At 36.2% G+C, this 26,293-nt stretch overlaps 1 protein-coding gene across 1 annotated transcript in view; it reads left to right on the top strand.

Annotated features, from left to right (window-relative positions):
* Positions 1-26,293, top strand: part of LOC119776258 (copine-8) — a 118,760-nt gene that overhangs the window by 79,977 nt on the left and 12,490 nt on the right. Inside the window, exons 10-17 of the mRNA XM_038274571.1 lie at positions 1,734-1,775; positions 3,045-3,120; positions 5,117-5,170; positions 5,369-5,430; positions 16,428-16,474; positions 16,908-17,089; positions 18,022-18,149; positions 22,826-22,928. Coding sequence (XP_038130499.1) covers positions 1,734-1,775; positions 3,045-3,120; positions 5,117-5,170; positions 5,369-5,430; positions 16,428-16,474; positions 16,908-17,089; positions 18,022-18,149; positions 22,826-22,928 — 694 coding nt within the window. The remainder of the gene's footprint in view (positions 1-1,733; positions 1,776-3,044; positions 3,121-5,116; positions 5,171-5,368; positions 5,431-16,427; positions 16,475-16,907; positions 17,090-18,021; positions 18,150-22,825; positions 22,929-26,293) is intronic.

Genomic DNA, 26,293 nt, shown 5'->3' on the forward strand with positions numbered 1-26,293 from the left:
AAAAAAATGCTAAAACATCAACCTGTTAATCGTCATCCCATTAATGCATTATGATAAAGACACATTCAGTTAGTTTTAACACTTTTTAAACACTTATTAAAGTTTTTTTTTTTCAGGTTTAAATTTTTATTTAAATTAACAAAAATGTTTTATGTTATAGTTTTAATTATTTTGTCATTTTTTAAAACAATAATTACCTTGGTTGTCGCCTCTTGTGACCATACCAATATGAGGATTATCATCCCTGTAAATGAGTTAATTAGGAAGCTTTTCTAGAATAAATCGGTCCAGATGCAGTGCAGACCAGCAGACCTACCCTACTGTATGGCTAAGATGTGAGAGCCTGTCTTTTAGAAATGTAGTAGTAAATAAATAAATACTTCTTTCATTTTTCAGCCAGCTAACCTGTAATATACAGCAACATGTGGGGGAGGAGAAGCAGTGTGTTGTTTTGCATTTCCGGTTTAGATAAATGCTGTGTTTTCCTCTTTGCAACGCAAGTTCTTCCCAGGTTACATAAAGCAAAGTTCAACTCTATCAAGTTAGAAAACAAATAAATTGATCCCAGCTTAGTGGTGAAAAGGGCACAAAGAAGCTCTCAACAGGGTTTATCTCAGTTGAACTAACAGACAGCGGAATTGATCTGAAGTTCGGTCAAATAAGCTTACTGGTGGAGCTGAGTTGCTCTGTGTCTTATCAGTGGGGGACTCAGCGAGCTGTATACGCTGCGCACGAGGACCGGCGCACACCAGTCTGCAGCCTGAGACTAGAGATAAGGGCGAGCTCAGCTGGAAAAACAAAGGACTGTCTTTCTTTTCTTTTCAAAAATCGCATTCGGTCACAATGCCTGTGTGCAGGGGGGCCATGAGTGAACTCGCTGACAGCTCCATGTTGCATCATCAAAGCTTCGTATGTTAAGATGCTTTCCTTGGAAAAACAGTTTTAACGAGACCTGGCCACACATAGAAACAGATAAAAAGCACAAAGAGGGTAACACAGACAGCACTCTAACCATCTGTCTAATTTATCGGTATTGGTCAGGCCCATCCTCCTGCTTTACTGTAAATCTTTCTTTCTCCCTAATGCACTGATGGACCTACATTTCCACTCCTTATTCTACAAGATGAACAAAATGGAAAAGTGCAGTTAGATTCTAATTGGATATCACTTGAGGATGGCTTAGATGTAAGATCGGAACCCAGTCGGGAAATTCCTGTCTAGTTACAGACTTCTACAGTGGAGCACAGGAGATCTGTCTCTGCTGTCTTCTCTCAAAATGACAAACTAAATTAACAGAGGGGCTCATCATTTTCTCTGGCTGAGTGCAGAAAGCTGTTTCTGGTATAATTTGATGCTTGTACTTTTATTCTTCTGCTCATCCCCTTTCCTTTCTCTACGAGTTATTCTTCTGTTTTCGTCAGAGATCCCCTCTGTGAAAGATATTGGCAGATGGAGAGATAGTATCACGCATCAAAAACCCTTTCAGGCTGCTCTTTATTTTTGTTTTCTAATTTCCTTATAAGATATAATGACATGGAGAAATGAATGCATTTCAAGGTGAGAAGAGAGCATTATATAAGATAAATAAGGGCAGGTAAATTACATTTTGGACTAAAGATAAAAAGCAGAAAGGCTCTTCCTTTCTAAAAAAAATAATAATAATTTCACCTTTGACCCCTTTGTATAGTTTTAAGAAACATTTTTCATTTTTAACTTTGCTTCTCTCCAACCAGAACAATCAAGGTTGAAGTTTACGACTGGGACCGGGATGGCAGGTAATTATAAACAGAAACATTTAAGAAAAGTTTGACGTTCACATTGCCGTATCTCAGCTCTTTTGCATTTTTGTCCATTCATAAAAACCTCAATATGTTGTAGTGGTGATTTATACGAAACTCCCTTTTGGAGAGAAAGACAATGATTTTAAACATGTTTTTTTATTAATTAAAATGAAAAACTTTCAAGAAAATCGTTTACTTTCCTAAACCTCGTGAAGAAAAGTCACACTGCTATGTTTCACTGTGTGGATGGTGCGTTTTGGGTGTAGTAGGGGATATTTGTTTTTCCCCACCATTGAAAAACTTCTACATTTTAGGTATATAAACTTAGACTTAGACAGATTTATTTGGTCATTTTGTATACATGAATGTAAACAAAAACAAATTTTAATTAAAAAAGCGCCAGACAATTTCATTTTTTTAAAGTGCAGCCTTGAAAAACATGAATAAATACTTTAAAAAATAATAATACAAATATATTACTCTTTATTTACAGTTCTAACATAAATTTTATTATTATTATTATTTTTATATATATATATATATATATATATATATATATATATATATATATATATATATATATATATATATATATATATATATATATATATATAAAAATAAATAAATAAAAACATTTTACACAACATTCAGCAGTCTAATGTCTAATATAAATATATAATATATATATTATATTAATATATAATATATATGTAATATAAATAAATTAATAAATTAGATTTTTTTTTACGGCCTATTATTGCCCACTTATTTATGTTATTACGTTATAAAATCACTATCTTGCAATCATTTATTTACTCACGTGAGTCATAGGTAGGAAATAATTATGCAAAGCTCTAATATATTCGAAAAGAAGCATGTAGATTTTATTTATTTTTTATTTTTCCCTACTTGCCTTGATTCTGTTTTATTTTCCTGTATTTGAATCATGTAAAGCACTTTGCATTTGTACTGAATTGTGCTATACAAATAAATTTGCCTTGCCTTGCCTTCCCTTGTAGATATCAGATAAAAGTGGGCTGAGAATTAAGTCTTGAGGAACACCAGATGTGATTATCCATTTGCTTATATTTGCTGCTTGTTTAGAGGGTTAAAAGACAGTAGTGATTTTTAAAGAAATCTAAAGTGTGACCAGAAAACTAAATGTTTAAAATATTAGTTAATTGAAGTCGAGTGAGTGTATAAAAGTCAGAGTTTTTTAGAGGAATAACCATCTGTTTTTCTTGTTTACTCTTTTTAATAAAGCCATGACTTTATTGGAGAGTTCAGCACAAGCTACAGAGAGCTCTCAATGGGACAGAGCCAGTTTAATGTTTATGAGGTAAGTGTGAGTGGGGGGGGAGCATATTTCTTCAAAGCTGATCCTTTATTTTATCATCTAGCTGCTTATTTTAAATATAGACAAAAGAGTGGATGCTTGAAAGATTAAATCAATGCTGTATTTATTTTTTTTATTTTTATGCTCTAATACAGTAATAGGTTGTCAGCTTCCACTGGATAGCAAAGGAAAGATACAGGAAAGCACAGAGGGGACACCCTCAGTGTAATATGAGGGTGATAGTTGCATGAAAAAACACACTTAGAGTGTTTATTTTGGTTTTACAACCACATTCTGTTTCACCTCCAATGACACACACAGCTTTAGGGTGCTTTCTCAAAGATAACCAAGGAGAAAAGCATAAAAGAATCCACATTTTCGTTGGTTGTTTCCTCTATGCCCTCCCCTTCTGTTTAACCTTGGTGTGGTTTAATGAGGCCAGGAAGCAAGGATTCAGTGTTTGGAATTCAAAAGGAGTTTCATCTTTGCTTCTGTCTGACTCCTTTGCATTACTGAAGCACCTGAATGTTTTACGAACTCCTGATAGATTTATTTGAGATGACATTAGTTGAGGCCAACATCCAAATAATCTTAAAAAAAAAATAGTAAAGTAACTATATTAAAAGCTTGACTTTAATTTCTCTGGGAGGCATCTGAGGTGTGATTGTGTTGTAAATTCACATTAATAGTGGATGTGTGACATGGTGCTCAAAGGCAGCTCCATGATGCTACCAGTTAAAAAGTTTTCAAGGAAAAACATCTATCAAAATGTTGATCTCTCACGCTTGGAAAGTAGTTTTTGATTTTTTTCATTAACTGTGTTGTATCGGCTTCATTAAGCAGTAATATATAACATTTTTAAAAGTAAAAAATGGCATAGTTTACAAATTTATCTTGACTTCAAATAGCCATTTGCAAATCGGATAGAGATCCCAACTTTGAGATGCCCAAGTTTTAAAAATGAAAGCTTTATATTCAATTTTAGAAACTTCTTCATCCTTAATGTCCTTCCTGCTTTCCTTCCATACATCCACGTGTAAGTCCGTCTTCTATCCCAGACTTCATCCTTCCTTTCGTTCCTTTATTTGTGTTTTTTATGCTTCCTTCTTCCTCCCATGCCTCCTTGTGTCCTTCCTTCTTTTCTCCCTCGTTTATAGTAGTTGGGCCCAATTGTGGTGACACAGAGCAGCCGAATGGAGGCTTCAGAAAATTTACATATAGACAAAAGGACAACAAAGTCTTTACAATTTAAAATGAAACCAATGCAAAAAAACAGCAAGGAAATAAAAGAGGATGAGAGAATAGTTAGAGAATTTTATCTACTGGAGGAGAAAAAAAGTAGCATGAGAACCAGATGTAAGTAATCAGGTAAATTTTGCCCCTGGAAAAGAAGCAGATCAGGGAAAAATGAGGGAAGGTGACAAACTATTATCATATTATAGCCCAATTAGTTGATATTATTCAGTAAAGTTCTGTTCTTAGATATGTTTGACATTTTCTTGCTTTTTTTGTATTTAAATACCTGCTTCTGTGAAACACATTATGCTTTTTACCTCTGAATGTGTGATAGAAATAAATAGAATAAATACATTAGTGTTTTCTTTAACTTTTATTACTATGTCCTTCCCTTCTTTCCTTCATTTTGCCTATATGCCTCCTTATGTCCTTCCTTGTCTCATTCTTTCTTCCTCTTTTTTATGCTTTTATGTTTCCTCCTTTACTTCCTCGGATCCTTGCTTGTCCTCTCTTCCCTTTTTCACTGTCCTTCCTTACTTTCTTGTGTCTCTCCTCCTCCCTTGTGTGCGCTCCTTCCTTTCTTCTTTACAGCCTCTATTTTTTCTGCAGGTTCCATAATTAAAGTTTGCAGTAGAGATATCCTTTTTTATTTCGTACTTTAAAATAAAATTATATTTGAATTTATGAGTAATGAAAATCTAACTTTAACCCTGCTCACCTGCTTGAGTAAATTTTTCAACACGCGGATCTCCTCCCTTTCTAGGTGGTGAATCCCAAGAAAAAAGGAAAGAAGAAAAACTATAAAAACTCTGGAACGGTAAGGAGGAAATTAAACTGCTTCTTTTTTTCAGTGCGTTTAGCTGAGATTAAAAGATCTGAAATGCGTTTTTTGTGCCTCATTTCATGCAGCCTCTTTCATCCAGCTTAATGGAACTGGGTTCTTATTGAATTCTAGAGAAATGCTCTATTTGTCCCGTCAGGGATCAGTCGCTGACTGTCAGCCTATCATTTCCAGGTAACGCTGCTGTCATTCCTAGTGGACATTGAAGTCACCTTTCTGGACTACATCAAAGGAGGGTGAGCGAGCTGCCGCGCACGCATTGAACCCACACCTAAACATAGAGGTTGCATTATTAATTAGGGCTAGTGAGCTAAGTGCCGTCCCTTTCACAATAATAACCCCGTCATGGCGGCGTGTCTGCAAAGTGCCAAAGATAATGATCCCTCTATGTGAGGGAATCAGGCGGAAAAGTGTACATTTGCATGTGAGAGGGTGACAGAGAAAGGACAGGGAGACTGACAGGTGGGCTGACCCTGAGTCACGCACAGATCAGTGTTTGTCTTGGTTTGCAACGATTTATTTGGATCTCACCCAAGCCTTTAGGCCTCCATACATTCATTCTTTCATCTCTGTACGTGAGTTTGCAGATGTATGGCTGCAATGGGGGTTTACTGTATAGGCACCGCCTACACAAAATGGGAGACTGTCAAAGGAGAAACAGTGTGTGTCTACAATTTTAAAAAGCACGTCCTCTGATATCTTTGTGTTAAAAATACCTGCTGCTAGGAAATTTATTTTTATGGTAGATTTCCAGTTATTTTCTAGCTTATTTTTCCACATCTCTCATGCAGACTGACACCTTTTTCTTTAAACTCTTGCTGTTGCCCACTTTGGATGACATTTTTTTACATAAAGCTTTGCTTAAACACACAACATTGAAGCTGTTTTGACATCCATGTCACTATACAAATCTTTGCTAGTTTTAAAGCAGCTAATGCTTAATCTAATTGATTAAATGACCATACTTGGAAAGGAATTATGCTTAAACTTATCGGGAAAAATATTAGAAAGATAAAGTAATGATAAAAAAAAAAGTACAAGTTTGCGGATCTATTATAGGCAACTGTTCTGTGAAATGAGGAGGCTAAAGCAGAACATCTAAGAGAGATTCAGAGGCAAAAAACAGACCCCAGGATTTCACACATATTTTTATTTTAAGCAAAATAAAATTGTCTGGTTCCAAATTGGTCAGTAAATAAAACATTTACTTTTAACAATAAACATGTAGATCTGCAGCATTATTACATAGATCTACTTTTTTCATGTTTTTTACAACACTCAGAATGATAATCTGGTAAATACACATCTGTGTTACTGCTAAGCTATCTAACCCTGCTATGATAAAAAACAATAGATTGTCAGATTATTATTATTTTGCTTATAAAGAATTATAGGTTTTATATCTATATGCTACATTCAGTCTGAATAGGACGTGTTGCATTTATGAAATCCGAGCATGTGCTCTTACCACATGTTCTGACGTATGTTCACTCACTCACTGGTTGTGTCCGAGTGTCCGCCCTGATCAATATATAGGGCACTATATAGTGGTTACGCCATTTTTAGATTAGTGTCCGAATGTCTACTGGATAAAAAAAAGTTGGCCTAGTGGTTAGAGTAGGGCACTTTTGCTCTGAGAAAGTTGCAAGTATTCGGTTCGATCCCCATAGCCTGCACTCTGGGTCCCTGAGCAAGACCCTTAACCCCACACTGCTCCCTGGGTGCTGCAAAATGGCAGCCCACTGCTCCCCAAGGTGACGGCTTATATGCAGAGGTAAATTTCCCCAGTGTGAGATCAATAAAGTCCAATTATGTAGACAATTATTAGCAGCACATCCCATAATGCGTTGTAAGGAGAGCTCTCCTCACAGTGCATTCCGGTATATATCTGCTTGTCGACTGACCATGGATGATCACTACTTTTCAAGATGCATTGTGGGAAATTTCGAGTCCACTACTTTTTCATCTTGTAGACATTTGTATACTCATTTAAAATGGCATAACCACAATGATTAGGGTGGAGATTTGGACACAGCCAATGTCTGCTAATGGAAAGGTCCTCCATCATCAGCTCCTCCCTGCAAACAAGGTCACACTGAGTCAATGTTCCTCAACCACTTTGCTTAAGTATAAGTAAATCAGAAGCCGAATGCACTCTTTTTCTGCTTGCAAACTTAAAAGGCAATAATGGTCATGTTGCGCTTCCTTCAACGGCGTGTGTGTTTTGTGTGCAGAGACACAAAGATGCGCTCTCACACATGAAGGTGTGAAAAAGAAACACAAATTCTTTAGTTGATGTGTTATCCTTGTGTCTACCTATCCAGAGGGACTGTCATCCAGGTATTTTTGTCTCTTTCTCTTCCCTGCTTTTATCTCTGCTCATCCCTGCTCTCTTGTCATCTGACTGACAGCTCTTTTTTAAACCCAATCAGCTAATTGTTCATTTGGACCTAATTAGGAACCTGATCCACTGGTCAGTTTAGCATAAATGTCTGATTTGGGAATTATCTATGTGTGTCCAGATCGACGTCTTTCTCCTACTTTTCCTTCCCCCTTGATAACACATTAGTGCTACCCATGAATTTCTAACAAAGAAGGTCTTTTTGTGCGAGAGTGATGATGAAGTGATGAATTGTTGCTGATATCTTTCATTTGTAACACCGTCTTTTCGGACCGCTCCGTCACTCAGAGTGACAGATATTGTTTCCCTGGCTATAGTTTATGAATTGAGGATAGAAACCAGAATAGAGGCAGGAGGGAACTCTGCTGGCATTGTCATCATTCGGAGAAGCTATCATTAGCCGGAGGAACAGACAATAAAAAATCCAACAGAAAGAGCAAAAACAAGAGAGCAAAATCAGACTTAACTTTCCAGAGTTTCTAGTCCTTTTTTGTTCCTTTTGAAATTCAAAATGCAGTATGAAATTGTGACTTTAAATATGGAATAAGTGACTATATGTGGAAGGAAGAATGGACAAAAGGAGAAAAAAAAAGGAATGTATACAAGGAAGTAGGTAATGGAGGAACAGGGGTCTGCAACCTGTGGCTCCGGAACCCAAGTGGCTCTTTAGAAACTCAGCTATGGCCCTTTGTCACTTAAAAAGACAAAGAGCTAGCTAATTTAACACTAGATGTCATAAAAAATGCATGGCTAAGCATTTTCTCTACTGACTAATTACATAGAATTTCCCAATAATAATTGGATCAATAATCTGACTGTAACTTTCAGAGAATTATATATATATATATATATATAATATAATAATATATATATATATATATATATATATATATATATATATATATATATATATATATATATATATATATATATATATATATATATATATATATATATATTTTTTTTTTTTTTAAGTGGGTAAACGTATGTTTTTCCCCAATTTTTCCCAATATATTTATTGGAATTATCGTATTTCGATAAAAGGTCATGTATTGTTTGTGGCTCTTATAGATTTTTATTTTTAATTAAAAAAATAAATTGACAAATAATTTATTTATCATAATCTTTTTTTTTTACGTGGAAATAATGTTGGTTTTCAAATATAATTTTCAAAAAACATTTAAGCAACCCATTAAAAGTGTTTATTCTCTTTTTATCTTCATTTTAAAACCTAAAACTTGAAATGGCACATTGTTGGTAAAAAAAAAATATTAGGGCTGCAAATTCTGCACATCGATCAATCTGCAGATCATTTTTTCTATTAATCGATTGATAATTGGAGAGCCAAAGTTTCCTTAAAGAAGACTTTTTAAGAAATGAAACCAGGTGAAACTAAAACTTTTTCACTTGAGGAATTCTGGATAGAGCGTATGAAAAGATGAAAAAGTTTTTTTTATCTTAAATGCAAACTGTTTACAAATTAGTTTTTACAATTTTGGTATAACTACTGCTCTAAGTGGGTTGCTCTATCAGATTAAGGCCTGTTTTAGAGTCTCTATTTTCCAGTTACTAAATTAGTTGACGATTCTTTCAATAATCGATTAATCAGCATTAATCCGATTAATTGTTTCAACCCTATAAAAAATACAAATCTCCTGTGGTAGATGTTTATTTTTTTTTTTCTTCCCTTATCTCATAAAGTACTTTAAAATTACACTTTGAGTTAGTATTCCTACATAACCTGACTTGCCATGAGACATGCTCAGCTATTTGCTGAAGAACAACAAGAGTATTAAATAAAATGTCACTTATGCTTCTTAAATGAGCGATTCATAAATAAAAGATGTGTTTCTGTCTGTTGTTTTTATATCAGACGGTAGATACGAATAGAAGGCGACATCACAGACAAAACTGCAGGTCTGCACTTGTGGAAAATTAGGATTTTTCCCCTAAATGTAGCACAAAATTAAGTGTTTCACTGTTAAAAATAAAACTCTGCAAACAGTTTAAATTCAGATAGAGGGTGAAGTTACTGCATCGCCCAGTCTTTCATAGAAATCACTGACCGCTCAACCCTCAGAAGTACAACCTCCTTTAAAAACACCCTGTATTATGTAAATGTGAAGGTGACAACAGACATTGATGTAGAGGTTTCAAAGTGATTGGGTCTTTGGAAGCCTCTCCTGCTGCCATGTGGACACAGTCCAACCAGAAACATCTGTTAGCATCTCATTAAGAGAGGTCACACACCCCAACATCTGATGCTGTTTTCAGGTCGCTCAGTCCACTCATGCATACACAGTTCACCCTGGCACTGATTTACAAGAAAACATATTTTCTGAACATGATTTAAAGCTTTTTTTATGTCTGGCAAAAACCTCAGATTAAAACTTTTAGTAAAAAAAAAAAAAAAACTTGTTAGTTTTCTAAAACTTTTGATGTTAGATGATTTTAGATGTCAGGTATGCTGCCAAAGTCCAGGATTGTTTTACACATCAGAAACATTTAAGTGCAGAACTCCACATTGCAAAAAATGTCAGTCTAACCAAGTCTTACAATCTTATATCTTACCTAAAAGTATTTTGGTCTCATTTTTTTTGTTGTATTATCTGAAATCATGCAAAATATTTTCCAAACAAGCAGTCTTGCCAAGAGCTCTTTTCTTAATGGACTTTTAGTTGATACAGGTATAAGCAAGTTTATTTATAAAGCACAAAGTGTTTTACATAAACAAAGAAGCTTGATAGGAAAAAAAAACAGACGAGTAAATTACAGTGGCATAAAGTTCATTCAATAATTCAGCAAAACAACTAAATAGAAAAAAAACATTTAGAGTTCAAATGATGAGGTGAAAATATAAGAAAGGAATGATAGAATCAGTGATAAGAAAACTTAAGAAAAGTTGGACTGCAAAATTGCTGCAGTCAGAGGTCGTTCGGAGTGTTTATCCCCACCGAACTATTTACACTTCAAAAAACAATCTAGAAAAAATAAGAAAAAAAATGTAAATAAGTGTATTTGCCCCTAATTTTAGCAGGTAAATAAGATTATTTGCCAGTGGAATGAGTATTTTTACTCTCAAAATAAGATTTATGCACTTGACATAAGACAATAACATTGTTTTTTCTTATTTTAAAAGTAAATCATCTTCTTCCATTTGCAAAGTGTCTCGCTTTCCCTCTCAATTCAAGAACAAATACACTTATTTTAAGAAGATTTTTTCCAGTGTATGGTTGAATAAGGTCAGTGTTTGTATTTACATTTGATAGTGATGGCTATAAAATGGTAACATTCTCATTTATCTGTCATAAAAATGTGGTTTATGACTTCCTCAATCTCCTATTATGTTAAACTGGGAGGATTATACTCAAGAAATGGAAGAAATTCTGTACTTTGTTGAGTCCACGGCGGTATATGTCAACACTAGAATAACATGAAAAGCTCAAAGGTAATAATACTTACATAGCAAAAAAGTAAGCTGTATAATTATACACAATTAAGGGAATTTGGTCAACATGAAGGTAGATGTTCAACCAAGTCAGTGTGAAAATGATTTATTACAACACAATTTTTTGTTTTGAAGATTGATAAAACCTACTTGCAAGAGTTTTATCCACATCAGTAATGTATTTTCTTTTTATTAGCAGCTTTTCATTTTATATTTGGATATATATAGGTGAAAGTAATATCTAGAGTAAAAACATTGAAAGAACTAAAACAACACCAGAAACTTGTCACCCTTTAAGAGAGGGAGTCTTTATCTTACAAATGACACCACTTACATGATCAGCTGTTCAATGGAGAATATACTACTTAACAATGTGTTAACACTAACTGTGTCCAGTGGCTTGCTCAGATTTTGATCATTACATTGTTTATTCTAGCCAAAATAGTTTTATGCAACTAGATTGGTTGTTTTCCAACCAATCTATTCTTAGAAGCTATCCAAACTCTATCCAGCTGACACCAACTTTCCTACAAACTCCCACATATTGGCTGAATACTAAGGATGTTAAATGCCTGTCAAAATTCTTGCGCTTTCTGAACCTCTTCCCGGAGCGATCACGTGGTATCACGGTAGCGAGGCCTCGGACGTCATCAGTTTTGGCCCCTCCTCTAAAAGAATCACGCCTTGAAACATGCTTCGGGTAAACGCCCCCCTGCATGACTTGACACACTCCTCGGCTCATCTCATAACATCGCTAGCTTCTTCTGTTCCCATTTAAAAGTTGGCAGAACAAAAGGCTGCTGTGGTGGTGCAATATTATATACTTATAGGACATTCTGCTAAAAAAATATTATAAAACCTATGTTTCCTCAGAAGTATGAAAGGAAAAGCTTGGCAAGCAAAGAATTATGTATAGAAAAGGCTAACAGTTTTTCTAACCTCTGGAAAAATGAGTATTAAAATAGTCTTTTAATTTCCAATCGTGTTGCTTAAGAAATGAAGTTATATTAACAGTAGCGATAGGTTTGCTAATGATTATGGCGAAGGGTACAATTAAAATCTAAAGGCAGGTAAAAATGTCAGCTAAAAATCAGTCTTTTCTTTGAACTTGTTAAACCCACTTTAAGAGTGGCTCTTCTTTTACATACATGGTTTGACGTTGCCTAGAAACACATTATGATATTTATAGCTTTGGAAGGAAAATCAGAATCAGACAAAAAAGTATATAATTTTTGAAACAAAGCTGTTAAAAAGCAACATGAATATCTGATTGGCTCATCAGTAGGCTTTAAATGACTGCTGCAGCCAAAGTAGGACCTGAACGACTCTGTGTTTAATGCAGAGCATGCGGCTGACCTTTCAGAGAAGGTTTCACTTTCTTCTCTGATTATTAATCATACTACTAGGAGACAAATTTATACTTGTGTCAAGCATCAAATTATAATTAGTTTATATGCCAGACCAAAAAAAAATCTATTGATGTGTTCTTAAAATCAAACGGGTTGTTTAAAAGATTAAAATGCAAATATTGGACATTGGTTATCAAAAGGATGACAGGTGCAGTTTTTTAAATATTCCATGCATGGAAGTTTTCTTTGTGATTGTGATAATTCGGTCCTCAAAGAAAAAGTAAATCATACATTTTTTATTTCCCTTTTTTTTTTATTCTCACAATTTGATTTGTTTTGTCAAGCTTTTTGCTTCTGTGTGGGCCAGAGGTATGGCAGGAGAGAAACAGTGCATGCATAATTTAGGCTGTTCGGCTGAAGCTCCTTTCTGCCAACATGAGGAACTGGACCAGAATTTATTTACTGACCCTGTGTACCTACAGCTGTCTCCTCTTTATTATTATATTTTGTTATTTTTCCAACGGTGATTAAAGTAAAGTAGCTAAATGGTGTTCACATAACTGTGAATAAAATTATTTCCCCCCCTTTAACTGCTAAGCTTTCACCTTTTTATAGCTTGTGCACAAAGGAATTGCATACCCAAATTCCATTATGCTATGTCCAGTAATATAATTTTAGAAATCCCACCTGCTTTTGATGTATCACACCTAAAAGCTAAGATCCTCTAGCTCCAGGATATATACAGAAACTATGTAGCTTAAAACATGTCCAAAATTATATTTTTTTCTGTCACATAAAATTATGCAAATTTCAATATTCTATATTTTGGGTATAATTTATGGTTGACCTCTCCAGCTCACCACACTTGTTGGTTGTGTTGTGGATAACAAACATATAATATTTCAGATGTCTAGCTCTAAGCATTGTGAAACCATCACCCTTTATCTATGCAAATGGTCCATTCGGTACAATTGTTCCAAATTAGAACCAAAAGTGGCAAACTGGTTTATTTGAATTTTATGACTGATTTGAACATAAAAAAAACTAATTTGTATATGTAGCTTTACACCAGTTTTCATTCAAGCACTTTCTTTTATATTTCCAATTTTCACCTTTCAGAGTTTTGACTATGCATTTTCTGTTCGTATCCAGAGGCCAGTTTCACAAAGCAGGTCTAACAAACCCAGACTCAAATCCTCAACTTTGAATTCATCTAGCATGCGCTTGGAAACTGAGTTTTTGGTTTCACAAGAGCTTAGCTAAATTCCAAATCGGCCCCTTAACACTAAGCCTAAGCTCTAACCCTCCATTTGTGGGTAGCCGTTGAGGGTCCGCCACAAAAGGGGCCATCCCAAACCATTTAGTGGGTAGGGCCCTTAAATAGTTAGTCTGCATCAGTACAGGCTTGCTGGAACTTGGCAGCAGGTATAAAGGAGAGCTAGTGCCGGAGAAAACGTGCATTAAAATTTAAGGTGGTTTGCTGCACCGCCATCACACTGACAGAAAATCACAAGTTAGGGAAAAAAAAAAAAAAAAAAACGAATTATTCCCTAAATGGAAGGTCTACTTTCAAATAGTTTTACTGAGTGGATAGAATATATTTTAATAAAATGGCAAATGTCTGATGTCATGTTAACCACACACTTGCGGCGTCATTGGGTTTCCATAGAAATGACTGCTTTCCTTTTCTGTTAGAGGCAAGAGGCCATCTAAGGCATCTTAACTTGTCAGTTAAGGGTAAGTCGTTAGGGGACGGTTTGGGATTTAACCCTACAATAAGTTAGTTATCACCTCTGAGTTGGTCCACTTAGGCCCCGTCCACACGAAGTCAAAACGAACACGAAACGCTGATATTTTCCAAAACGTTTGCCGTAAAGACGGAGACGTAAAATAAATGTGAGCGTCCACACGAATGCATGAAAACGCTGCAAAATGTATGCCAGGCCTGTAAGTGGCGCTGTGGTGCCAAAGCAAAAATAAGCGACGAAATGTAGGGAATGCGCACTAATATTTATACATGGTTGCCCTGCGGGTCTATTTTCGTGGTTAAGTCAAATTCAGGTGCTGAACTATGTGGTCGATATTGCTCTGTTCTTCATGGAGATATTCCAGAAGAAGAAGATTCTGTTGTAAGCCCGACCAGCCCGACAGCAGGGTGAGTAGCATTAGCAGCAACGGCGCCATTGTTGTTGTGATGTGTCGCGCTTGCGTGTTTAGAGGCGACGCTATGACGCATGCGTGTAAAAAAAAAATGCGGTTAGGGTGTAAACATGGAAACGCGAAAACGGCGTTTCAGAATCTTCCCACTCTGAAGGGTGAATAAAAAAATGATCGTTTACAGACCCCTGAAACGCCGGCTTCGTGTGGATGAGAGGCTGGTTTGGTGAAAAATTTGTGCGTTTAGGCCAGGGTTCGTCTTCGTGTGGACGGGGCCTTAGACTTGAGCACGTGCCTAACAAGTATGAAAAGCCATTATCAGTGGAGCACCGATTTGACAAGTCGCCATGACAACTGGCAACAGGAAGTGCCTATTTCATGGAACTGGAACTAGAGATTTTAATGCAGAAATGAAAAAACAAAATAGAGAATGTGTTTCAAAGACAGAGCAACAGCGCTACAGCTGCAAAGGAGAGGGATATGGCGTAATAGAAGACTGCTGCTCGAGTTAATGCATATGTTTATATGTAGTCCGCTATGGCAGGCCGTTTTAACCTTTATTAAAAGCACTCTCCTCTCTGTTGTTTCAAATTTTGATCACTTAATTAGGATTCCTCCTAGTCAAAATTGTACTATAATAACAGATTTTCTAAATAACATTTTTGTCAGAAGAAACTTAATTTCAGAAAGTAATAAAAGTCCAAATCCTTCTAGTAAGAATTAAGTTGGGCCTATTTAAACTAGGACAGAGTGTGTTTTGGAATGCCAGAAGACAAAAAAAAGGTCAGGAGTGAAAACAATGAGTTAGAATTTCATGATATATTACAATATCAGTTATCTGTGTTTTTGGAGTATGTGGGTGTGTGGGTTATGTGAAGTACAACATGTTCTTCTTGCAAATAAACTTGGTGTAAGATGGGAAACAAAATGTGACGTCAAAACTTCCCGGGGCAGGCAGGGGAGCTAATGGGTTAATGGTTTATTTATTTTTATTTATTTATTTTTTTTCTACTGCTTTACTTTCAGAGAATGGGAAATCTGCCACAGAGGCTTGAAATGCTATGCCAATCTATCAACATCATATTCTGTCCTCTCAGATTTATGTTGTGTATTTAAATGGGCTGCTTCTATCTGTGAATTATGTTAGTTTCCAAAGCCAGTCACATACACAAAGCATATCAATGTTTTAAAGACATTTATAGTTCCCACTGTGCCTGAATGCAACAGCAGTTATCTGTTGTTCAGCTCCTGTGTTGAACCGTTAGTCATGATACCACACCACCGTCACCAGAGGCCCCGTCCATCTCGGCCCCATTTGAAAAAAAATCTATAACTGTGAGAAACAAAGACGTTTTCATCGTTTGTTTGTTTTTTATTAAAAAAATTAAAATTTTCTGGTTTAAATGTATTTTTCAGTTACATTTTTTTTCTTTTGCACAAACTTTACTTAGCTCTATATTTCTCCTGTTATATCCAATAATTCTGACCTGAAAACAAACTGACAAATTGAGTTCTTTGTGCATTTGTAAGAAAACACTGTACTGACAGTTACCACTCTAGTTCTTGTATAATAAAAAAAAAAAACATAATTAAATTAAAAGTGGGTTAAAATATATTTCTTGCCTATTGTGCTACATGACCTTACAAACCTGACCAGGGCGAAGAGTCATTTAGTGTTTGACTTTGCAGGTTAATGTACAGCAGATGAAACGGTTGCTTTTTGCACTGATGAGGATTGGCATTAAGAACCCACGGGAGATTGCAGGTCAACAGGATGTGAAGTGTTTTGATCACGAGAGAAGCGTTTGTTTCTTATTATAAGTACTGCAGAGTGGGGTGGTTTGCTCTGTTAAATAATGTCTCTTTCTGTTTTGAAAGGACCCAGATCAACTTCACGGTGGCCATTGATTTCACAGCTTCCAATGGTGAGTATACAGCCTAAAGATTGAGGAAATACTCTGAGTATGTTAAAGAAATGTATTCAAGTATATGCAAATGCAGAACAAGTGTTCCTTAAGGACACCCCCTCGTCCCAAACCACTGCCACAACACCTGGGAGCTGAAGCTCATCATAAGAGGCTAAGATAGTGTTAATTACAGGCAGTTATGCTACAGTTGAAGTTATGCCATGCAGAACAAGCAGCAGCAATACTAATGTGTCTGTTGGTGCACCTGGTCTGGTGGGTTTATTAGAAACTGAGACCATGAGTTACAACCTTGGAGGTCAAGATAAACTGCACATTAATTAAGGAGGCAAGCAGAGCATTTCCTCTTTTCTTAAGAACCCGTTTAACAGTTTGTTTTCACTTACAGCAAAATATTTTCATAACATTAGATGTCATACTCTATAATTGACAGGAAACCCAGCCCAGCCGACGTCTCTTCACTACATGAGTCCGTACCAGCTGAATGCCTACGCCATGGCCCTGAAGGCAGTAGGCGAGATCATTCAGGACTACGACAGCGACAAGATGTTCCCAGCGCTGGGCTTTGGAGCCAAGCTGCCGCCAGATGGACGGGTGTCCCATGAATTTGCCCTGGTGAGTGAAACACTTTGACATGACGTTGAGCAGCAGACGTGCAGGATAGGGGAAACGCTGATTAAGATTGATTGGCTTTTAAAAAAGTTAGAAAATCTGCTGCCATCTTACTTTCTTATTGATACCACTTTCTAATTATACAACTTATTATACCACTAATGCATCCCTTCACTCAGTTATCAAGGTAGCAAAACTTTTTTAGGTTTTGCTACCTTGATAACTCAAAGAATAATCTAGGATTTCTGTACAGTTACATTCAGAGTCATCTGCTTAAATACCCTTAAAAAATCCAGTGAAACCAATTGCTTTAAATCATATAATGATAAAGTAGAGTTAATTGGTGTGAAATGAACTTTTACTAAACATACAGCTGTTTTATGAAGGGAGTGTTGGAGGAAATTAAAGCATCATGAAGACCTAGTGAGTCTGGAGGAGCTGTGGCCACAGCTCAAATAGGGGAATTTTGTTGGCAGGACAGCTATTAGTCATATTCATCACACATTTGACTTGACCAAAGCAACTGCTTATAGAAAACCATCATGAAAAGTTTCTGTTGGGAGTTTGTTGCAAAGTGATTTGCAAGCGACAAAGCAATGCCCACAGTGAAACATGGTGGTGGCAGTATCATGCTGCGAAGAGGCTCTCTTTCTGCAGGGACAGGGGAGTAGAAACTAAAGACCCAGTCAAAGTCTAGACCTAAATCCAGTTGAGCGTTAAAAAAGTCAACAGATTTTCTTAATCTTCACTGACTTTTCACACTTATTGACCTTTTATCTTCACTGTTAATTAAAGCCTCTTTGTTTCTTAATGTTTCAGGGACATTTCATTTCTCCTTCTACTTCGCTTTATTGTCATTGGCTTTATTTCCATCCCGAAACATTTGAAAATAACTGTCCTCTCCTGATATAGTTTTCCTTCTTTTTGCACATCAGAACGGTAACCCTCAGAATCCGTACTGCGCTGGTATTGATGGCGTGATGGAGGCCTACTACCAAAGCCTGAAGTCTGTTCAGCTCTATGGACCCACTAACTTCTCGCCTGTCATCAACCACGTAGCCAGGTACCACACGCTCTCCTCAAACTACCACAATCAAATCAACTTTTCTTTGTTTCTCCACTATTTTCTATCATTGCTTATGTAATGGATTACATTGGAGTATGTGTGAAAGAACACTGGGTACCCTGACACTAAACACACTCTTCTCCATAATGAGCTCTGTGAAGCAAGTGTTGCCAGGTAGCTAACAAGAAGTGTTTTCATTTAAGGAGCTGATTACATGTTTGTTTCTGTCTGTGCTTCAATAAGAGCATAAATCATGCCGCAGGGAAGGAGAGCGAGCACGTCAGAAGAAGTTCTCCAAAAAAACACATTAAGAAACTTTTCATACAAGAGTTTAATTAAAGAGGAGCAGCCAAGTGATGTCTCATCAGGTTATTTCACAGATCTGGGGGATAATTTACTGAGGTCTTAGCTGCATGACGAAATTAAAGCACGGTCTGTGAGAAAAGACGGGGATGTAAATGCATATCAGGCTTTCTTTTCTTTTTCTATGATCGACTACTAGAAGAAACACTCCCATAAACACATAAATTAATACATGAACATTACAGTTTAGTGAAAAAGTAAGTTTGGATGCAATAAAAGCATGAGGCAGTGCTTAGCCTTCCTTGGAAGCAGGAGTTTTTGGCAGTTTGTGGCTCTGAAGCAACAAGTATTAAGCAATGCCGAATGTAAAGACAACAGCATTAACTTTACTGAGGTGATGACTGACTGCACATTAATCTGGAAAGATTGACAAGGTTGTTGCCATAGAAATCTGAAAACTATCATTTAATAAATTGTCAAAAGTAAAATGCTTCATTGTGTCAAAATAAGACAAAATACGGGGAGATATTTACTGCTAAATTATGAGAAACTCATAATCAAAAAATAATAATTAAGGGGATTTTAAGTAAAAATAATAAGAGTTGTTGGATGAATTAACAATATATAATTAGGGTTGTCACGATACTAAACTTTTCAACTCGATACCGATACTGAGTAAAATATTCGATACTCGATATCCTTTTCGATACCACAAGAATAAAAACAAAGACTCTAAAATTCAACAGAAATATTTTCATCGTTAAAAAAATACAAGAAATAAATTAAAAAAAGAATAAAAATAATATTTGAGGTTGTATGCTGTGCACAATATTAAGCAAGCTTGACAAAAAACTTACAAAATTGAAATTAAGTGAAACTGGCCAAACCAGTTTAACAAAACTAATTCTCAGCAGCTGCACCTGTTACCAAAAAAGTCTGGAACTGAAAAATGCACAGAATTATTCAATCACACAGTGTTCTGAAAGTGCATTTTCCTCTATTCTGCACTTTAGATGGCTATATCGATACTTTTGAAAATGAGTATTGTATCCGGATACAACGTTTCAGTATCGATACTTTTTTGAGTTTCGATACTTTTGACAACCCTATATATAATATAAATTCGTAGAAAATAATGAAGAATTGTTAATCTGCAGTAAGAAGTAATAAGTAAACTGGTAGGACAGCATTTATTAAGAACTGTATCAGCTGTGTAGTAAAGGCAGATATTTAAGGGTGGCTTCAGATGTCATCTTTGTGCTTTAACAGACACAGCATTAGTAATCTCTGCCAATAATAGCCATCAGTCACAAAACTGTAAATGTATTTTTCTTCCATTATGAGTTTTTTTTCCCATTTTGCTTTTTTATTTAAAAATAAATAGCTAAAATCGTCAAATAAATTCAAGGTCGTATCAGATGAAAGCCTCAATGAATACAAATTAATTTAAAGCTACAGTGTGTAATTTTCAGCGACATCTAGCGGTCAGACTGCAGACTGCAGCAACATGAACGTCTCCCCCCCACCGCTTCTCCCCCCCAACAGTACGGCGAGCGTTACGGGACAAAATGTCTTCCACGACGTCCGCATCACCTACCTTCTCAAGTGATGAGGTTTGTTTACATAGATAATTTTACAGATAGTATTTCATTAGTCTGTGTAGGGTATAGATTTCATGTAGACTTAAGATAATAAATATACCCGTTATTTTTTCTACGTCGTTGTGACGTTTTGGTGAGCTGCTTTGCATGGTGATATAAACAGACGAAGTAATTGTAGTCATTAGTTTAACAGCGAGATTGTGTTCGCTGGAAGAATATATATTCCCCGTTTACAGAGTCCAAGTCTTGTTTGTGGCACGGGGGTTACAAGGCAAGGAAGAGGGAAAGGAAGAGGGCAGAGAGGCCGGGGTGAGCGTGCAGCTGGGGCCAGGCGAGAGAGGGGAGCCAGCGGGGTGAGAGCAGAGGAGGAAAGGCTTGAAGATCTCCAAAGGAGCCGGAGAGGAGTAACCGAGGTATATATCCAGAAAATTATTTTACAGAAAATTACTGAATCATTACCTGTGAAACGTCAGGGACGTTGCTGAATAAGTATACTGGAGAGTAACAGCATCATCACGCAGCATGTTATTGTTTTAGACAGGTCTGAGCATCCTGTACTCCAAAAACTGCAGTGATATTAGACAATTGTGTGTGTAGGATTAATTACCTGTCCAAGAGAAAACTGGCAACTTGAGCGTCACTTTGAAAACCTTTTTCCTCCATCAGTGACTTCCATCGTGTAAATGCCGTGCCAATGTTGATCCGTGTTTTTTGCCGTTTCTTGTCACGCCTGCGTTTATTCTCGTCGTGTTTCCGCTTCTTAGATGACGGGGGTTCGGTGTCCGCCGCTTTTCGTTGTGATACAGAGTAGGCATGATCCTCCATTCGTCTGATGTTTGGCCACACAGTGCCAAACAGTTTGCAAAGTCACTCACGCCTGCCGCCTTGTTTACCTTTCTTGTTACCGAGGCGCAGTATACCTGCTTCTTCTTCTTCTTTGGTTTCAGGCAGACTAAACGCTTCTCAGGCATAATACTGCCATCTACTGTTCAGTACCGTCTCAGTTCATCTCTCTCAACTTGCCGTAGTTATTTTCGAGCGTCATGGGAGATCTCGCAATCGCTAGTTTGTTGCCTCTGCGCTGCCGTAGCGCAAAGATGTCAGCCTCCATGGCTGCGAGACCCGCTCCTATGTAATTATAAATAACGAATTCTAAGGCAACGCAAATGTTATGGTTAAAAGGCTGAGCTCATAGGTGATGATAAATAACATAGTTATGTATAATATATTAAATTTCTGAATTTATATGCCTGTAATTATTACACACTGTAGCTTTAAAGAAAATTAAAATTATTTATGGGTAAATCTATCCAAAATCCTAAATCTTAATATTTTCAAAGTTTGTTCTGAGGAATTTTACCCTGGCCTTTTTTTGCACAATTGTCTGAATAGGCCCTGTTAAGATCATGCAACAGCATCTCCATCAGATCTCTGATGTCACGATCCCATACCATTACCCTACCACTACCGTGCCTGAAATGTGATGCATTTTCTCTAAAATAGTTTTACAGCACATGTAGGAGGACACACACCTTTCAATAGTTTTCTTAAAAGGTAAGAGGTTAGTATTTCTTTTTGATTAACAGGGGCCAACTCTTCCATTAATGCTATTTTTACACAGTATCTGTTTTTATTTCAGTTATTCCCACTTACAGTACCCTAAATCCAGCAAATAACGTTTCAGAGCTTTAGATGTTGTTCTATGTTTTCCTATGTTTTTTTTTTTTTTTTTTACCTCCTGGATAATTTGTTGATGGACTCCTTATCTAATTTTGGTATGCTGGTAACTCCTGGCAAGTTTTGCAGCCATTCCTAAATGGGAAATTTATCAAATGTTAAGCTTTATGAAAGTTTAGACAAATGAATATTGACTGAACAAGGACATATTGTTTGGAAAGGCTGCCAGGTAACAAAAAATTTTCTGTATAAAACAACAGAGGGCAGTTATGTGTAAGAATAATATATTATTAACTCACATGGGAGTAAAAGGCCCTGTTTTTTGTTGCAGTGCCTCTGTGTCAACAGGACTGCTGTCATATTACGATCTTTGGTATTGATTTGATGTGTTTGAATTGCGGCAGTAGAAGTGGCTGTCTAACTCTACTATCGTGTTTTAATGACAACCGGAGTTATTTGCCTCATAACCAACAGACAAGCTGATTAAGCCTTGTGTTAAAAAAAGCAAGAATTTAATCCTTGATAGCTCCCAGCAAGGCAGCAGATAAAATACCTGTGTCATATCAGAGCAAGGAAGATTAACAGCAAAGGTAAAGATGTAGGGATGTTCATCAGCACTGAAGGACTATGATTTTAGGATTTCCCTTTTATTTCTGCTAAATCCTCTGCTCAGAATTTTCCATTTGAAATCAAATAAATTAGTAGCAAGAAAAGATACGAAGAGATACAAATAGCTCAAACAGGAAATTTGTGTTTTTATGGTTCATAAATGGGAATTAACTTGTTATTAAACATTATACCCCAGCATAATGCATCACTTCACTCAGATCGACTGACTCCTCAGACTTTACTTTAGTCTTGACCCACCAAAAAAACAAAAACAAAAAAACATTTCTTGACATTTTGAAATAAAGATCCAGATCAAGACCGCATAACTGATATATGAGGGTTAACAATGTCTCTTTGAACTAAAATAGTTGATCTATAAATGCTGAAGAACCTATATTATTTAATACCTTTTGCCAGAACTGTGCCTAGTTTACATATTTAATATTTCTTTTGAGTAAAAAATTTCTGTGTTTTTATTCCTAGGTATGCTGCTTCTGTGAAGGATGGTTCTCAGTACTTTGTGCTCCTCATCATCACTGATGGTGTCATCTCAGACATGGCTCAGACAAAGGAGTCTATCGTCAATGTAAGGAAACATTTATGTAGCTGATAACTCCTCAATTGGTAAAGTTTGATAGCCTTATTTTAAAAGCTCAGACTGTCCACTCACTTCCTGAATTCAGATGCATGCAGTAAATATACCACATTTTAAACATTTGAAAAGAGAATACAATTAATTTATTGCAAAAATAGAGTTGGCCAAAGTGACATGAACTTTTTGCTTCTTTACTTATTATTGTAAATAATGTAATTTACACCTAAAAACTGCATTGGTGGAAAGGTGTTAAAACAAAATCCCAAAGAGAAAGAGTGTGTTTTTTATTGAGGTGCCATATATTTAACTTATCCTATAGAAATGGTAAAATAAAAAAAGAATAAAACATCAATCGTCACTTTTTAAAAAATTTTATGAGCTAAATATTGGAATAATTATGTTTTATCGCTCTCTGGGTTTGGCTTTGTAGGCTTCTGATGGGTTCATTCACAATAGCTGAGTTAAAAAGAGCCAAATCTGTGCATGTGTCTGAACAAAGACGCCATTTATTTCCATGCAACATACTAATGCAGAGCCTAGTGCTTAATTTAACTCTGTTGAAACTAACGTAGAAGTATTTGGTCATGATGACTATTAGATTTGTAGGAAAAAAAGGAGCAATTTGCAAAAAAAGGTACTTTTTTAAGGAAATGGGTCTTCCAAATCCATAAAGTTCCCAGCACAGCCAAATTAGGTGGCTTAAGGAAAACAAATCCAGTGTTTTGGAGTAGCAATCACTAAGCTCTGATCCCATTTAAATGGGTTAATTATTTATAGAGAGAGCTGCAAAGGTCTACGAATCTAAATCAGCTTCTATGTTTCTGTCAGAAGAATCTAGAAAAAAATTATTTCAAACTATTAAAAATCTTCAAGAAAGAGAAACAAAATTCAACCCAAATAGGCATTTCTAAAGACGTGTTTACTTGTAAATTTTAAGAGTACAAAAAGATCTAGTAATTGCCTGATTTAAAAAGCATATTTTTTATCCATTACATGTTTAGAAATTTCCTATTAAAGATGTATTTTAATATATATTTTCTCCTCCAGCTTCCTTTGCTGCATATTTCATCAGGTTCAAACATTAATTAAACAAACATCCATCCACCACCACTGTCGTGTTTGGTGGATTTTCTTTTCCTCCTGTCTCTTCTGATTACATACACCACAGTCTGAATGACAGCTGAAAAACAAGATGCTATTTTCTAATCAGCTTGTTTTGTGGATAATTATCAGCTTCCAACTTTACTGACAAATAAATGTCAGAAAATCACACGTTATTGTAGTTATCAGCTATTTCTGTCCTCCAGAACCAAATCCACTCTGATAAAAAAATAAAAATAAAAGAAGCTGTCAAGAGATATTATCTTCCTTCCCTTGTTTTGCCCGTAGAGACATTATGTAACAAGAGTGTTTTTACTCTCTACATTTTTATATGGTGGGTTTCACTAACAGTGTGTTATTCCCCCGTCCTCTCCATCACTGTCAAGTCAAAGCGTACTCTAGAGGAAAGAGTGTCGCTTAGAACACAAACAAAACAGAGAGAGGACGGCTGCCATTCCTGAGAAGCCAGTGACCCGAGCCTTTGAACGCAGCAGCAAAGAAACGTGGGCTAGAAAACATGAAGAGATGATGTTAGAGAGTGGAAAAGAGGGGGAAAAAAGGAAGACAAAAGAGAGGAATAGGGGCCTAAAGGGGAGCAAAAATAAAATCAAGATGTTTTGATAGGATCATCAATCTCTCTCTGCAGCCTGGGGTTAAAACATTAGTCAGATACACTGAAAGCATCATTGGTATCTTCTCTATAAATCACCCTCTACCCGCGATCGCAAAGTGAGCTCGTCATTTGTAAGCTGTCAGTGAGTTCAGACGATGTCGTAGATTTTCTAACCTCCAACAACAGTGACTGTGATGTGTCTCAACCCACACAGCGCCACATGAGGAGGCGCGTGTCAAAACATTCACACAAACCCCCTTAAATACTAATTACACATTCAGAGTGGGCAATGCAGTGCCAACATGGCTATTGTCAAATTGGAAAATAAAATATCAGACAGAGAAGTGAAGATTTAAAACGCCAAAATCTTCACCAGAGAAGTGAAGATTTAAAACACCAAAATCTAGAATTTGTTGTTATAGAAAAGGAAAAAATAATAATTTGAGGACATTTTTCAGGTATAAAACAGTTTAAATTAACTTGTTTGTACAAAAATGTACAACCAGTCCCTGATTGGTTGCCTTGTGGCAATTTGACAGAAAAGTTCAGCTTGTTTCATCTTCAGCATATACTGCTCTGCTCTCTCCATGCGATATGACAACATCTCTATAGCACAATGTGAGAGCGGAGCAGTGAATGCCCTCACTGCGTGCGATTCACCGGTGCTCGCTTCCCTGCGTGGTTTGCATTGGAATTCTATGTGAATCCACTGTGAACACCTTTGTTTAATTAGAACGCACCATCACACAATAGGGCTGTGTAAATAAACTTTTCTCTTGTAAAAAAATTTATTCAAACCCTAGTTTTAATAAAAACGATGAATTCAAAGAAACAATTTATTACATTGCAAAAAGTGTATTTCTATGCTTTAAACTAAGATGCATTATAGGGGAAGTTATCATATGCATTGCAATATGCATGATAGTCTGTGGCCTCCACTTAAAACAGACAAACAAACAGCGCTGTCCATGGTGCTGACGCTCTGCTCTGGCTACCCTGATGTAGCCAGGTAGTGGAACAATTGGAGGTAAATGCAATTTCTTGACAATGCTCATGCACAGAGCTGTAATACTTTTCATTATCTAATGAAATGTATTACAGATTTTTAATACTTTAATTATTAAAGATGCATTCTTTTCCCATATGCAGACAGGAACAGGGAAAGCAACAACCAGTGGTGGATGTGGGGATCTGATAAGGGGCCTGCGCTCTCGCTGCGTTATTGTTATTCTATACATCTTTACCAAACTTTTCTCGCTATCGGCATCAGACACAAATCACATTCACCTTTTTAGGGTTTCTATTTTACGGTGCACATTGTGAGTCAGATTTGGATTTAGAAGCAGTTACATCAAATAAACAAAGTGAGAACGTCCCCACTAGTAGATTATTAGAGTTTAGTCTGTGAATCCACCTTTAGATACATTTAAGGTTTTCTTTAGAGGTTTGAATGACCTGAGTGTTTCTTTCTTTTTCTTGCTGCACCTGAAAATTCTCAGGATCCTGTTAAGGGTGTTGTGTGTAACTTTATTTCATTTTAATTCAAATTCGGTTCTAATTTGATTTCCCTAACACGTGTCATGATGACGGGGTTGTATAATTTTATCTGCAGCTTCTGTTGTTGTTATGATCTAGTTATTTA

This window comes from Cyprinodon tularosa, unplaced genomic scaffold (assembly GCF_016077235.1).
Source record: "Cyprinodon tularosa strain WSP-4 unplaced genomic scaffold, ASM1607723v1 ctg92, whole genome shotgun sequence".
Taxonomy (NCBI): domain Eukaryota; kingdom Metazoa; phylum Chordata; class Actinopteri; order Cyprinodontiformes; family Cyprinodontidae; genus Cyprinodon; species Cyprinodon tularosa.